Here is a 15,733-nt window from a genome sequence, read left to right on the forward strand (position 1 = left end):
TGGTGGCGCTCCGCTTAGATAGTATCAAGTACTGTGTTACACCTACATGACTAACTGGCCCCCTCCCCTCCCCCCTTGTGAACGTTTCTGCGAACGCCCTTGCTTGGGCCTCCTGATAGGTCAGGGCCCCAGGCTCACCGTTACGCCACTGGCGTAACCGCTGACAATTACGATGTTATGTCAAGTGAGAATCACGAGTCCCTGGGGAGGACATACGTCCGATAGAAAGTGCATTTCAAGAAATAAAGAGAACACAATTCCTTCTCATAACGTATATCCTTCACACGTAATAATTATTTGTTTAAATATTGCCAAACGAACGCTGCGCAACATTAAATTAGGTAAAATGTGCTAGTTATAGGAGCGGTTAAAGCCATATGTTATAGTTCGACTATGTCACACTATGTGTGAAAAAGGGAATGCACAGGTTCTTTCCCCAGAAATGTTAGAGATTCCACAAAGGCATTCTCAGATATTTCAAAGACTGCAGGTTATCCACTTTCGCGGAACTAGATAAGACCGATATGAAATCGCCCCCCCCCCCCCACTTAATTTAGGTCATGACTGATGATCCAAACCGTCAACATTTTTTGGCCAGACACGTGCGAATCCTTATATAATATGATATCGCGAAGATATTAATATTTTTCAATTTGGGGATATTATTTGTGAATGCACCTGGCAACAGCAGTGTGAATGATGTCATCATGACAATTGTGTTGAAGTTGTCTTTGTTCTTCTTCTTAAATATTCAAATCATTTCTTAGGATAATTTGTTAAAAAGGGTGAAAAAACATGACACTTTTACGATTTTTTTTATACAAACCCAATAAAATTTCGAAATGTATCACATATCATATTATATAAGGGGAAAATACACAGGATATGTTAATTGGAGAGTAATACTATGGTAGGGCATATACCGTGATGATACTTCAACCACTTCCGACTGCGAGTCACTACCCCCCCCCCCCCCAAGAAAAAAAAACTAGGGATTGTTTAGTAAGTCAAAATAGCTTAACCATATAGGTCAGTGAACCATTTATTGAGAAAATTGTCTGTGACGTAAAATGTACGTTCATGTCACGCTTTGAAGCAATTATTCGGAGAGTGAAAAGCGTACTTCCAAACATTTATCCGAAAGAAAATGGATGTTAATACAGTCAATAAAAGTGCTTTGAAGCGCCATATGGCAAAACGTTGTCCCAAAAGGGCGTTAATTCTCTTTTATGTAATGGTTATAAGATGAGATCGAATGCTGAATGTAATTTTACAGCACATTTCCAAAATTTCAGAGAGAGAGAGAGGGTTAGAGGGGGGGGGGGGGTGGCTTGACGGTTAGTCACGTGTAACCCCCCCCCCCAAAGAAAATAAATTAAGATACACCGCTTTTACATTTTAGTATCTGTAGATAAACCTGTCAACAACACAGCTAATGTTTCTGCACATACCGCCAAATTGATTATAGCGTCGTAACATCACTTCAGTTTTCCGTTAATGCAGTTAATCCGTTAAATTGTTTTAGGACTTCTAATAACTCAACCAGAGAACATTCTCATAAAACAAATGGAGCCCCCCCCCCCCTCCATGGATGACATCGGACACCATTTGCCCTTGAAAATTGTTATTTGTTATTCTTATACTGAATTTTGTTAGTTGAATTTTGGGTTGCTTCTGATGAGCTAAGTAGTCCAGCCGTTTTGATTTATGAGACTTAAGGTTCAGTGGTATGTAATACAGTCCGCGCTGAGAGCAGTATGGAAGCCGATGGATTTTGACGTTTGTTACAATCAATGAGTTATGGGTATGAGTATTAGGTAAAAATATTTCATATACGGGTCGCCATGCATCCACCACATTTTGTATGGTCATTTTCATTTGTAGTTTTATTTGGCATGAATTATGCTTTCAGTTCCGAGTTTTCCGAGGGCGAAGACCAATTTACCCTTAATATCCCAATTGCTCAGTCATTTCTTGTATCGCGTTAATTTTCCCTGTGTCAAGCAACGCGGACACTTGATTAAAATTTGAGAGTGGCTAAGGCAGTGGACTTGTGATCTAAGGATTACAGGTTAAAAGAATGGTGTTGTAGGACGAATGTTTGGTGGAGGCTGGAAGTGTGGGTAATGGGGAGGGGTGAGAAAGAAGGAAAAGCAAATCCCCCTCGGGGTTATAAAATGCAGTGCGGCGTGCTGTAAAGACGGAGAAGACTTTAGACATTCGAATGTCCTAGTGATGATGTTATAGTTGTTGGACACTTCCATCTCAATGGATGGCTGGCAACATTATTGCTTAACGGTATTACGGTTTTCAACAATTTCACGAGACCCATCAAAGATTTATCGATCAAAGTAAGACATACTTTTTCATTTTTTTTTTCATCATGTGAAGGTCAACAAGGTGAATAAAAATGGAAATTTATTCGATCATCAACTCCATTTGGTCGCCCGAGAACTCCCCAAAACACCAATTAGGCCCACGGGAGATGATTTTATAAGTCCTCCTTTATGACTTTATCGGTCACTTTGCTGTATTCCCCTGACGCAACTTCACACACACACACACGCACCCACCAACGAACACTTATTAATTACTGGTGCCGCCACTGATGGAAAAATGGTTTAAAGAGTAATTCCGGCTTAAGCTGTTAGGAGAACGTTGAAAACTTGCTGTAATTTCAAAACGGTATAATGTGTGGGCGTCATTTTAATCACAGTTTTCTGTTCAAGGGTGTATAACTCGCCAATTCGCTAGATCTAGTTCACCATTGACTTACTGGAATGACACAATACACGATCTAAATTATATGTAATGTCATTGTAATATCAGGGGGCTGATGATACAGCTGTTCGCTACACAATGAATATCAAACATCATATATCCATTCTACTGTGAAATGTGCTATTAGGAAGATGTGACACACGAAAGAAAAAACTTCTCTAGCTGACTTGAACAAACATTTCAAAAAGCGTCTAGTATCGATTGAATATGTGTCTGTTCATAACACAAAGACAAATAAACCTTTGAACCCAACTGTGGAGCTCAATGTATAGCCGCGTATACGTGTTAGAGTGGGCGTTGTTTATCAGTCACACGATCACAATACACATAATGACACAATACACGATCTAAATTATATGTAATGTCATTGTAATATCAGGGAGCCGGTGATACAACTGGTGGCTGCAAATTGAATATCAAACATCATATATCCATTCTAATGTGAAATGTGCTTCTAGAAAGGGGTGGCACACGAAAGAAAAAACTTCTCTAGCTGACTTGAACAAACATTTCAGAAAGCGTCTATTATCGATTCAATTTGTGTATGTGCATAACAGAAAGACAAATCAACCTTTAAACCCAATTGTGGAGCTCAAAGCATAGCCGCGTATACGTGTTACAGTGGGCGTTGGTTATCAGTCAGGCGATCAGTTTTGATAGTACGTACAGTGTTGTTCAGTTTAATAATCTGCTTTCATATTGCTATTCTCACGACTCGTGTTCATCTGTTGTCTTTCCGATAAGTTATTCCCAACACATCAGAATAATTTCCTCCTCTTCGGGTTACATGAAGGAAGATACTCTTCGTTATCATTAGGCTGATTGTAGGATCCCTAAATCACGCCACAACATCACACCAGTGAATTACATTGACTTTCAACGTAAGTATTACACTCTATGTATGTACTACAGCACTGCACAGTTATATCGTATCATATTTCTCAATGGTTTAGAAGGTAGCTCTATGGGTTATTCCGGCAGTAGGTAATGTGACTTTCTTTGAAAAGAAACGGTAGACTATAGGTCTATTTTTATGTGACCACCATCTTAATATCTTGTTCCTAACGCTAGATATGGTTGTATCAATGTATACTCCTTAACGTACAAACCGTTACTACTCAAGAAAGTGTATCATAACAGAGAGTTATTATTAACTTCCTGATCATACTAGGGAGTTGTTATGGAACAAGTCCCTGATCATACATAGTAATTGAGGTGTTGGCACGAGAGCAGATGATCTTGAAACGCTGTACTTTCCTATAAAATGTTAGCTTAGATGTCAAATTTCATCAATTTTCTAGTTAATTATTAGAATATTGTTTCCATCGGTGGAGTAACTAATTGTACATTGTGGAGAAGAAACAATATATAGCAATTTAGCCAGATACATACATCAAATGTGTGAAGATATTAGATGCTACACTGATTTGGTTTAACCTAAAGATGATAGAGATTTCCAGCAATTAACTTAAACAGTGAACGAAGTTTATTAAGCCATGGAAATATCCTTTCAATTGGAGAACTGGATATATTTCGGTTATCAAGTTCTAAGTGCGTTTCATTGTGACTTTATTACTCCAAAATAAAGGAGTCCACTCATAGTAAGTTGTAGGCCTACACCTCTTTTCAGATGAAAAACGGCAGAATCCTCTTTACGTTTTTGCTATATGTAATCAATGGATAAACTACTAGGTTCAAGTTAGAAATCGTTATGCGAGGAGTTGTTATTGATAATTTACAATGAGGTATTTTGGAAGCAGTTGGACTATGTTATCTCCTCAACATCAGTATAAAATCGTGGCTAAGTGTATTCATGGTTAGTTCAACACATTCTTCCAGATGTTCAGTTCAGAGCTGTATACATAGAGAGTTGCGACGTAGAAGGTTTACAGTCACGTCATTGGAAGTGCCATTTTATATCCGTTTTTTTATCTTCTATGCCTACACGTGACCGTCATGAAACACTGTATAGTGGGACTTACCGAAATACAGGTTTTAATTCACAAATATCATGCAGAGCAAACTGGAAGATGTTCAGTACTATGTGTCCTTGAGAAACATAATAATCTATCGTAAACTTACAGGATTGAACTGTGTTTGTTAAAGAGGTTATGAAATGAAAAATGTTCATGTCTTGGAATGGTTTACCTACATTACTACAACACCACCCATGCACAACTTTCCGTAAATACGGCTTCAAATGCCAGAAATTCGCTGTCAAAGTATTCCCTAGAGACCTCTTGAGCTGCCACTCGTAAAAAAGCAAAGCTGCCTACCGTAGTTCATCTGACGTCATCAAAGGAACCATTTCAGCCAAAGCCGACTCCCCGTTGTTTACCGATTCGGCGTTATACAGTTTACTACATGTAACCACAACACTCTTCTCATCAATTGAAAATGTCTTCTCCCGAATCTTCCGATTCCAAGGAAATAGGACTTCACCTCTCAGGACATTCGTAAGCTTTGACGACAATTATTTTCTTGAGGAAGAAGAGGAGGAAATAGTTTTCGAGGGTGATGAGGATAATATCGGTGTTTTTCCCTATCAATTGAGCCCCACAATTGAGCCCCTTGCAGAAGAATTGTAAAACGATCCCGATGACCGAGACGCGTCGCTGCCGATCGAAGTCCCCAAGCAGAACGGTTGGACGACCCTGAACCGAAACTGGTCGGTTGAGCATAAACAAGACTTAAGACCACCATATGATTTAAATTAGCTCGAATGTCGATGATCCTACTACTTAACTTCGTAGCGAAGCTTCTAGAATTTTGTGTCTTACAGTGCAAGGAAAATGTGACATTTTGTACAGTGCAAGTGCAACCCTATAGTATTAGTAGTGGTAACATGTGTTCTCGACCTAACTAATAGAAGTTGTATAACAGGCTAGCCCGAGTAATTGTATCATCCAACTGTTACGTAAAATCACTACACAACGCCAGTTTTACCACAAAAGAAAACTTGCAGATCTAGTATTGATTGTTCTTAAACCAACTGGCTTTAAAATGTGTGCAAAATATTAGGTAACCATAACAAAATTCGTCATTTGCTGTATGAAGGAGGCCTAAGCTATGGTCATAACAAGTAATTTGGCAACAGTATAGGCCTATATAGGCACTCGTAACGTTGTGTATGTGTAGTGTTTTGAGCGATTCGTGTTCAAATTCTTCGATTTCTGTCATCTTTTGGAAAAGCTTGCAGTAGAAATTCGTCTTGTACTTGTGGTGGAGCAACCTGATACCACATATCAGCTCGGCATATTTAACAGTTACGAGATAAATTTACGTTAAAACAAAACTCCAAACACCAAATCTCAATTACTACGGAGCACTGCAACAGTGTAATGTTGTGTGTTCTCAGAATGTAAACATAGCGTCCCGAAAGTGAGCTGAGTTCTTCGACTGACGTCACGCCGCATTACCGTAAACACAACAATTTTTAGAACTTTTTTATTATCCTCGACTTTTTGATCGTTTATTCCTCAAGGATGCAAGCTTCGTTTGACACAAATTGGGTATCATAGGAAAGCGACGAGGGTTAAGAATACGATGATAATTTTTTTCCCATTTCATAACCTCTTTAACGCTTAACGTTTGTTAAGGTTTGTTTACTTGTTTTCTTGCGAATACCTCCTCTACAATCAATATCTCTTCCTGCCCTCCCACCTTTTCCTCTCTTCTACACCATTCCCCACCTCTCCCCACAACCCTCATCCCTGATAAAAGGCTATTAACGGCATAGTTCATTTCTCCAGTGTCATTCCATTCAATGGTATAAAAACAGCACTTCTCCGCATGACATGTTTGCACTGCTCTACTAGCCAGGTGTATATAATGATAAAACTGCAGTAGAAGTAACACAAGTAAACATGTTCTCCATTCCACCAAACTTAACTTATAATTCATGTTCCTGCCAAAAGAGGTGACCATCCCCTCCCTCTTCCTTCCTCGCCATTCAATATATGTGAATTTATGAAAAAAAAAACTTTTATGTATTTTTGGAATCATGCCTCATAAGCTGGAGACAAGACAAGGAAACAAAACACAAGTGTTACAAGGCTCATGAATTCTGATGCGTGTACAGGATGTCAGTGGTAGGAGGTTAGACGGAAAATTCCAAATATCCGCCGATTGATTAAGATAGGGCTGAACTTTGGTGAAGAATTTTCTAAAGGAGGGGCACTGCAATTTGGTCATTGAAGCCAACTTCTATGTAGAGGAGGGTGTTTGGGTCATCCCCAGCCCCCAAAGTAGACTTCAAAAAGTGCATTCTGCGACACATGCAGACTATAAATGGGGCGGGGAAGCCACATGTAGCAGTGGTCCAAATATCCCGGTCTGAATGCGAAATTAACCCGACTGACGATCGGAGAGGAGGGTGGGGAAGGGGCGATGTCCCTCCCCTGGGTCCCTTTTGCGCATGTAACTGAAAGTTAGTACTCTCGTTCAAATACTCTGGCACCCATCATGACGGTTTCTTTTAAGCTCCTAGTTTTCATGTATCAAATACACGAAATATTCCAATGGCCAATTATGAGTTGTCGCAACTCTCTCTATCTTAGGCTCTGGTTTCACTTCTGTGACACCACCACCCCCCTTTTAATAGTGAGGCTTGTATATTTGTTCAGCATCGTTGAAACCTTGTATTGAATGATGCTTTAAGTAGCCTTTTGACTATGTCTAATAGAATAACAACACTGTGCGTATGTTAAACATGTATATAGTTTTAAAATCATTATATGTGTAATGGTTGCGATGCTGCTTACTATTTACGAAAAGACGAAAACGCTTTGCAATTTTTTCTTGTGTACCTAGCTATATAGGTTTGAACTTTAAACTTGATTTAAAATAAGTCATTAATTAAGTACTTTTGTTTTGGTACAGTTGAGCAGGAACGTGAGCAATTTTGAAAAATCTGTCAGAAGATGGACATTTGGAACATATCTATCGTCAGACCGTAAGTACTTACATCTTCAGTAACCCGCCTTCTTTACTCATTGTTTTTATTCATTGTCGGAGGCATACACAATTTATTTGATGATGGTGCCGTGTATGCGTATGTGTGTGTCGTGTCGTAAAGACGATAACTTAAAACGGACAACTTCGTAGAAGTTCATAGTTGGTATGTGTATCACGCTAGTAAGCGTTTGAACCAAATTGGAATTGGAGGTCAAAGGTCATTTGAGTTCAACCTAAGATATAGTCCAAAATAGGCAAGCTTAGATGGACTTTACACTTGGTATGTGGATTCACCCTTGTGAGTACAACTAACTGCTTTTATGAAAATCAAAGGTCATTCGAGGTAACTATACAAAACATAAAATATCGTACACACGATAACTCTGAAATTAAAGCTTGGATAAACCTAATGGGTTTGTGCAACCACCTTAGTAAGTTCAATAAACTCATTGCGTTCTATAGAGGTCAAAGGTTACTTGAGGTTAAAATCTGTAATTATATTGTAAATGTCAAATCTTTCAAATGTTGTAACTCCATAATTAAAGCTTGGATTATCTTCAAACGTTCTAAGTAAATGCACCTTAGTGAGTGGAAAACAAACATTTTGTTATGTAGAAGTCAAAGGTCACATGAGATTAATAGTTGTCTAGGAAGTCTGAAAATGTTGTAAACACAATAATTCCAACACTTAAATAAGCTGCATGTATGGTAGACAGATCCATATTAGTGAGTAAAATTAAGTTTTTTTTTTTTTTTTGCGGTCAAATATGTTTAAGGCCACCAGTGGTTAACGTCTGAAAAACAACGTTTGTAAACGCTATGACTTTACGTAAGAAATTAAATGAACTTCATATTTTGTTGATTCACGTTAGTTGGTAAAAGTAACTTGCCTTTTAATGAGGTCAAAGGTCATTGAAGTTTACCTGAAGTCACAGTATGAAAACCTGCTAAGCGCAATGTAATTTCAAAGGAAAGCGTAGAGGGTTCAAGAAAATCAACAGTTTTTGATGACCGAATAAGGACAGTTGGTATGCAAGTAGTTTGCTGTTAACAGTAATCAAACCTTGGAACTCTTGTGTGCAGTCTACTATTAAATGTTATCATATGAAGTATTGTAAGAGTTTGACTAAGTATTTTGCCTTTCTAGTTTTATATAATCATCCTGACTACAATACGACATATAAATTACTCAATGTCAAAGATTCATTAGGACTCGCTCGTGTGTAGTAACAAACAGATTTATCTAGCACGCAGACCTATAGATATAGTATTACTATTACTTACACACTGTTGACATTTCAGTTTTCATAAATTCAACTTTACGTTAAATTTTCAATTTTCCTCTTGTATTTGATGCTGCAGAATATGAATATCAGATGTAATGTGAAACCTGGCATAACAACTTGTAACATATGATATTCACAGTTTTGTAGTGTTGTTCTTGTAGGTTGTTCTATGGAGATGCATTTCATAGTACAAGCAGGGAGTTGTTATGGAACTCCCTGGTACAAAGCAATATGTTTTTTAATAAATGTGAGCAGCCGATTTTACTTTCTTGTGAGTTATATATACCTGTGATATTGGCGGCAACAAGTTCTGAATTAAAAGCATCGTTTCTTGCCACCATATATATTCTTAAATGAAACATCAGTGAATTGCAGAAGTATTGAAGAGATAGAGTGATAAAGATTTTGTTATTTTTTTCTTCATCTTTGTTCATTATCTCTGCCGTTCGTGGGTGTCAAGCCAGCCCGACTAAGATGTGACTGCCCACACCCCTCATTGAATGGCCGAGTGTATGCAACGTGTGATCCTCGTAGTCTACAATGTCTATTCATACAGTGATGCACCATCTTACTTTTATTTATTGATCTTATTGAATAGAAGGCATTCGGATATAAACCAGTTTATCTTTGAGTGATTAAACATGTTAATTTTTTGCAATCAATGGAAATTAGGTTGTCATACAAATGAGGTTTTGTTTGAATTTGATTTGATCAATAAACATTTAAGAGCTGCAGAGATTTTAATCGAAAGAGCAGTTTAAGTTGTAGTCGAGTCTCAATTCCATACACAACCTTACAATATCTTTGTATCCACAAACCAGTAAACTAAAGGACCTTTGCGCATAATACCTTCCATAGATCTATCTATCTCCTATAGATCAGAGAACAGGTTAACAGCGTACAAATATGTCATGAAATAACAGAAAGGTTAGTAATTCAATACAATACTGCATAATTCTTGAAATTCCTTTCGAAATGTTCTTCTTTGTGAAGGATATAAGACTAGGAAGTGTATTCTTTTGTCCATGGAAATGCACTTTCTGTACCGTATGTCCTTACAATTTATATTTCTTTAAATCATTTTCTTTATAACAGGATCTTGTCCCCCTAATGCGAAAAAGCACTTGCGGTTACTGGCAGGGTGAAAATTTCTATTTGGGAATGAATTGTATGGAAGCCCGCCACCTTCCATCCATTAACGCCTTATTCACCTTTATTAATCCAAAACACCAATTAGTACTGCGCGCTATCTCCATAGAAACTTTGGTTTCGTAATGCCTGTTTACAAGATCGCCGCCGGTCAGTTCTTTTAATTCTGTTTATTGTCGTAAGTGCTTCTGATATTTGGCTAGGAAACAGGTATCTTCCGACAAAAAGAAATTAAATAAGAAAAGAATAAGGAAAGAAAGATAAAGGATCAGTAGGGACTTATTGCTACCCGTTCTGCAGAAAGTTGCAAGCTCTGTTGAGAATTTAGGTCCTTGTGGTAAATTTCAGTTTTCGGCAATTCTAAACAAAAAAAAAGGAAGCAAGAAAGTGAACAAAAACAGCAGGGGAAAAAATCGGTAAGAAAGTTGGAAACGGTTGGGTAAAGAAAATATTGTATTATATAATACATATTTGATCGATCTTGGGCCTTCCTTTTCTCTGATCCAATTTCACTTCCCCGCTAATAAAGCTAACCTTTTAATTATACGATCCGTCAAGAGGAATAACGGAAACATTATAGGCGTAGCCTACTCTAATTTGTGATATCATACGCTACGGCTTTATATTGTCGTTTGCGTCATATTACGCCATCCACATGCACTATAGTGCCATTCTTGCGGAATTGTACTTGTATAGGCGATCAATTTTTAATTACTTTGCCTGTGTTTTATTAAATTTTTGTTTATATGTTTGTTTGTTTGTTTTTTTTTTATTATTTAGCATTAACAATGAGGGTGCTTCATGAAGCTTTTGTTAATATGATCATATTTTTCTTCATTTGAATTTTTTTCTTTCTTTATTGATTTTGCACGGGGAGAATAAAATGAAAACACTCTCCATCGGCTATATGCATAGTTTATGAGTAATAAGCCCATGCGCCTTACTGGTCCACAATTATTTGTTTGTTTTGTGAAGACCGAGTGGGAAAACTCAAAGAACACAAAAACGACACCTGCACACTCTGATCTCTACAGTTTAATATTTTAATAGTTTATAAATCACAGCATAGCGTACGTGATTCAGGCGCTCGACTAAAGCCCGTCCCACGGGCCAATCGCCTATAACTGTATGGCCTATGAATACACTCAATTGTGAAAACAACTATAATATCTCCATATCCCATAGCTCGTTAGCCGTTAGTTTGTTTAGTTGTCATGTTTTTTTCTTTCTTCATCACAGCATAACTTACGCCCGTGATCCAGGCGCTCGACCAAAGCCCGTTCCACGGGCTAACCGCCTATAATGTGACCCATAGAGTATGTTTGCGAACATGTTGAGAGGAATTTTGCTCTAAACACGAGCTCTGGAATATGGAGATACTAATAGCATTGGCGGAGGGGGAGGGTGCTTCAGCTTCTGAGATGTTTTTCTTTTTACAATGAACACTGTCTCCCGCAAGCGATTTTTTCCCAGCTCGGTAAAGGCCATCATTTGCATACCTCGCTTCTCATTGGATGGGTGTTGCACCTTTGATGCTGAATTGGGAAGTTCTTGCGTACGCTTTGTGTGTGTGTACATGTTCAAACACGTGTACGCAGTGGATCGTGATTCGCATACACGTACTGCATGACTTGGCGACTGTCTTGAGACAACTTTGTTAAAAATTGTGTTAAATGTTTTTTCTTTGCTTTTGCGCGGGCTTGTTTGTGTACATGTACATCCATAAGTTCGTAAAACAATACTGAGTATACACGTCTCATTGTAGATGACTGCCCTTCTTTGAAGGTAAGGTTTACGTAGTTGATGATCTAAAACTGAAAGGCAATAAATTGAATAAGTTAGTTTTGACAAGGGTGAAGCTTCGAAGTAATGGTGGAACTTTAAAAGTACACAGATCAGTATACCAGGCGTTTGCTTGCTTCAAAACTGCATAAAAACATTAGGCAGCTTGACCATTTTTGGTTGACTATTTATTTGAGATGCTTTTAAACTGATAGACTCTTAATTTTGTGCATAGACATTGATTTGATATTCAAAATTATGACTCTTTGAAACGGTTTATTATGACCCTTTGGTACGGTTTTCAGATAATATACTACGAAAGATATAGGCATATTATTCAGTCATGCATGTTAGTAGTACCACTGCCACTTTGGATTATATTGACCACAGAAATTGTCTCACGTTTATAATATATGGTGTTTTTTTGTATCATCTTCAAACTGTTTTGGTTTGATTTAAATTCTTTAAATTTACAGCAACAAAGTTGTGCGATACATAACCACAGACCTTCTACACCCGTGGCATAAAAAACCGACAAATAAATTAACTCTACTCAAACGCGTATCATTGTACATTCTGCTTAAACTTCAAACTTGCTGCTAGACTGTTTTCTTTTTTGAGTGTAGCAAAGTGGCCTTGTGAAATGTGGTATGTGATGAGCGATTCTGTGCAGCAGTTGCTAGTTGATATTGTAATGATCTTATGTATACGGACCCCAGCCAATGGAAGCGAGGTATGCTAATCTTGGCCTTTACCACACTGGGAAAAAATTCGCCTCCCGGCAGCGGCTATATGCATAGTGTCCGGCAACATTTTCCGTTACCATGGATACGGCCTTGTAAACTTTTTTCCTTTTATATAATAGAGTTCAGCGTACGCAGTTGCCCAGGTTTACCGGTGAAGGCGACTGGGAGTTGCACGATATGACGGTGGATTCTACCAAAGTTGCTGTTAGCGGTTACAACAAAGACAGAAGGACAACGTTCATAAACCTGTTTGCCTTAAATATTCCTGATTCTTCGTCGCAATTTATAACTCGGTTTTATTATAAAGAATTTAAGGATCATTCAACATGGCGGCCTCGTTATGTTTCATTCTTGGATGATTCTCGTATAGTCACTGTGTGTGATCAGTTAGATGTCTTCAATATCAAGACAGACGACATACCCACACACAGTGACCAATTACGCGGTGGAGTAGCTTCGTGTATGACTGTCAGAGAGCAAGAAATATTTATTGGTTTGATGTCTAACAAGGTGATTGTGTTTGATTTTAGTTTATGTAAAATCAAGACAATCGCCTTGGAAGAAACAGTAAGTGATTATCCTTTAGATATAACAGTTTATGGAGATAATCTGTTTATATCTACACGCAATGCTAGAGCTAATAGATACAACATGGAGGGAGTGATGTTACATGAATACAATACACCAGACTACCCATATGCAGACAGTATCACTGTAAGCAGTCAGTTTGGTCTGGTGTTTGTACCATGTTGGCCTCCCCTCAGTGCTGTCATTGCTGTTTTCTCTCTCTCTGAGGGTCATATATTGTTTATTTTCCGAGCTACTGATGAGTTTGTGAATAGAATCAGGATAAATAATGTAAACAGGCTTATGTTTACAACAACAAAAGAAGGAATACAGAATGCATACAGCACAGTAAGTACAGTAGGATAGTGTAACAAATTAAAACATAGGAATTTTATTTTACATCTAGAATAATGAAAATAGGCTAGAAAACTACCAAGTTAGGTATCAGTGACTGCGAACATTTGTACTTTTTTTGCGATTCTTGGAAATAATATAAAAATTTGGGACAAAACTTTGCAGTTGAAATTTTGTTGCAAATTTCAAACTGCTGATTGAGGAACACACAGTTAATACTATAGGGAGTTTGGTATCAAATATGACTCAGTGCCATTTTTTTTTCATTTCACAGTGAACAATCCAGCTTGTTAAGATTACCTAATTCGACATAATTAAGTCAATATGAACATCTCCTAAGAGCACACTTATTGCTATTTTGTGGCAATATCAATACATTTAGAGAAAAAATTAGAAGAAAAGTTTATAGGATTGAAGTAACAAAACCTCTCATTGCAACACCTACATACAGTACAGGGCGAATAAATTTCCAAATCCTCTCAAATTTCTTGCATTATAAAAATTGTGTAGACCTCCAATAGAAACATATTTGGGCTCGTTGCATACGAATATCTCCTAAGAGCACACTTATTGCTATACATTTAGAGTAAAAATGAGAAGAAAATTTTAATAGGACTGAAGTAGCGAAACCTCTCATTGCAACACGTACATACAGTACAGGGGCGAATAAATTCCAAAATTTCTGATTTTGGAATGGAAAAGGTCTACATTACACACAATATGTCAAATATGATTATATGACAGTAATGTGTTAATATATTACTATTTATGTATTAGGGCATTTATCTTTTAACTTATTTTTTACTTTTTGCCCTCCTCAGAGCAATTAGTGTGCTCTTAGGAGATGTTCGTATCCACCGAGCCCAACATATTGCTATGTTTTGGCAATATCAATAAATTAAGTGAAAAAATGAGAAACATATTTGGGCTCGGTGAATACATATATTTCTGTACAGAACAATTAGTGGGTTATATTTTAGCAGGATTAAGAAATAGGAAGAAAACATGAAGGGAATGTTACTTAATGTGTTGAAAAATCTTCTATAGGCCCATATAGCAACGTACTGTATTGATCCAAGAACCTTTATAAATGCATGGTCAGAGTGGAAGAACTGTTCGAGCCGTACAAGGTAGGCTCCTGCAGGTAAATAAATATCTTCCAGTTGCATGGTAAGATAATGTAAAGACCTCCAATAACATGGATTTTATAGTCGCTGGTGAAATCAAACATCTTTGTACAGTACGTGGATAAGTTTATGTTTAAGGAAATAAAACAAAAATGCATAGTTAATATTTATTTACTATACATATTAAAAGTCCTGCAAGGCTATACTGAAAAAAGGTATATCAGGTCTATTTAACAATATATTACCAACATGTTTGAATTAATTGTAAAAAAATCTCCTATTTATAAATTGTATTTTATAATATTTATACTGGAATATAGGAAACTGAATCTGAAACAGCAAGAAATGCATTGTATTGTCATTTTAACAAATGTATTTCTACTAGCATTAAGAATTTATAGGAAATAAACTAAATCTAGTAAAACCATATATGACATAGAGTGTCTAAAATAGAAATTTTCCATTCCAAAATCATCGTAAATTTCCTTCAGTACATTAACATTTCTTTAGACTCTTAACAGTGACATTTGTTAAAAGAGATATATTTTTAGATTACAATTATCACTTGTTTTGGACAGAATTAGCAAATTTAGAAAAAAAAGATGCTTTATAGTAAAATCATTAGATAATGAAAGGTATATGCAGCAAAACTAGTAGCCTATATATAGTTAGTGCGTTAATCGAATGTGCAGTAATAGTAAAAAAACAAACCTGATAAATTTCATGCATTGACACTGTATAGACCCACAATGATAAGAAATTTGATCTTGGTGCATGCCAACATCTTTGTAGAGCACACATGTTTGGTAAATGCCATAGGCAAGACAAGTAATATGTGTATGTGACACACTAGCTTGTAAACATGCTATTTCAAGACAGGTAACCTCTGCAGTTCTCATATTTAGCATGTGGCTTCCCCATCATTAGCTCAAGAGTCTGATTGTTTTGGGTGGAGGTCAAAGGTCATTTGGGGTTAGCAGAGGGT

At 37.1% G+C, this 15,733-nt stretch overlaps 1 protein-coding gene across 2 annotated transcripts in view; it reads left to right on the forward strand.

Moving 5' to 3' along the window:
- Window positions 1–3,193: 3,193 nt before the first annotated feature.
- The window catches only part of LOC139977169 (uncharacterized), a 216,882-nt gene continuing 204,342 nt past the window's right edge, over window positions 3,194–15,733 (forward strand). Inside the window, exons 1-3 of one of the 2 annotated variants that reach the window (XM_071986383.1) lie at window positions 3,194–3,662; window positions 7,663–7,735; window positions 12,820–13,615. In XM_071986383.1, the coding sequence (XP_071842484.1) occupies window positions 7,704–7,735; window positions 12,820–13,615 (828 nt within the window). In that variant the 5' untranslated portion in view covers window positions 3,194–3,662; window positions 7,663–7,703. The remainder of the gene's footprint in view (window positions 3,663–7,662; window positions 7,736–12,819; window positions 13,616–15,733) is intronic. The other variant, XM_071986384.1, reaches the window with a different exon arrangement.

This window comes from Apostichopus japonicus, chromosome 12, assembly GCF_037975245.1.
Source record: "Apostichopus japonicus isolate 1M-3 chromosome 12, ASM3797524v1, whole genome shotgun sequence".
Lineage (NCBI taxonomy): Eukaryota > Metazoa > Echinodermata > Holothuroidea > Aspidochirotida > Stichopodidae > Apostichopus > Apostichopus japonicus.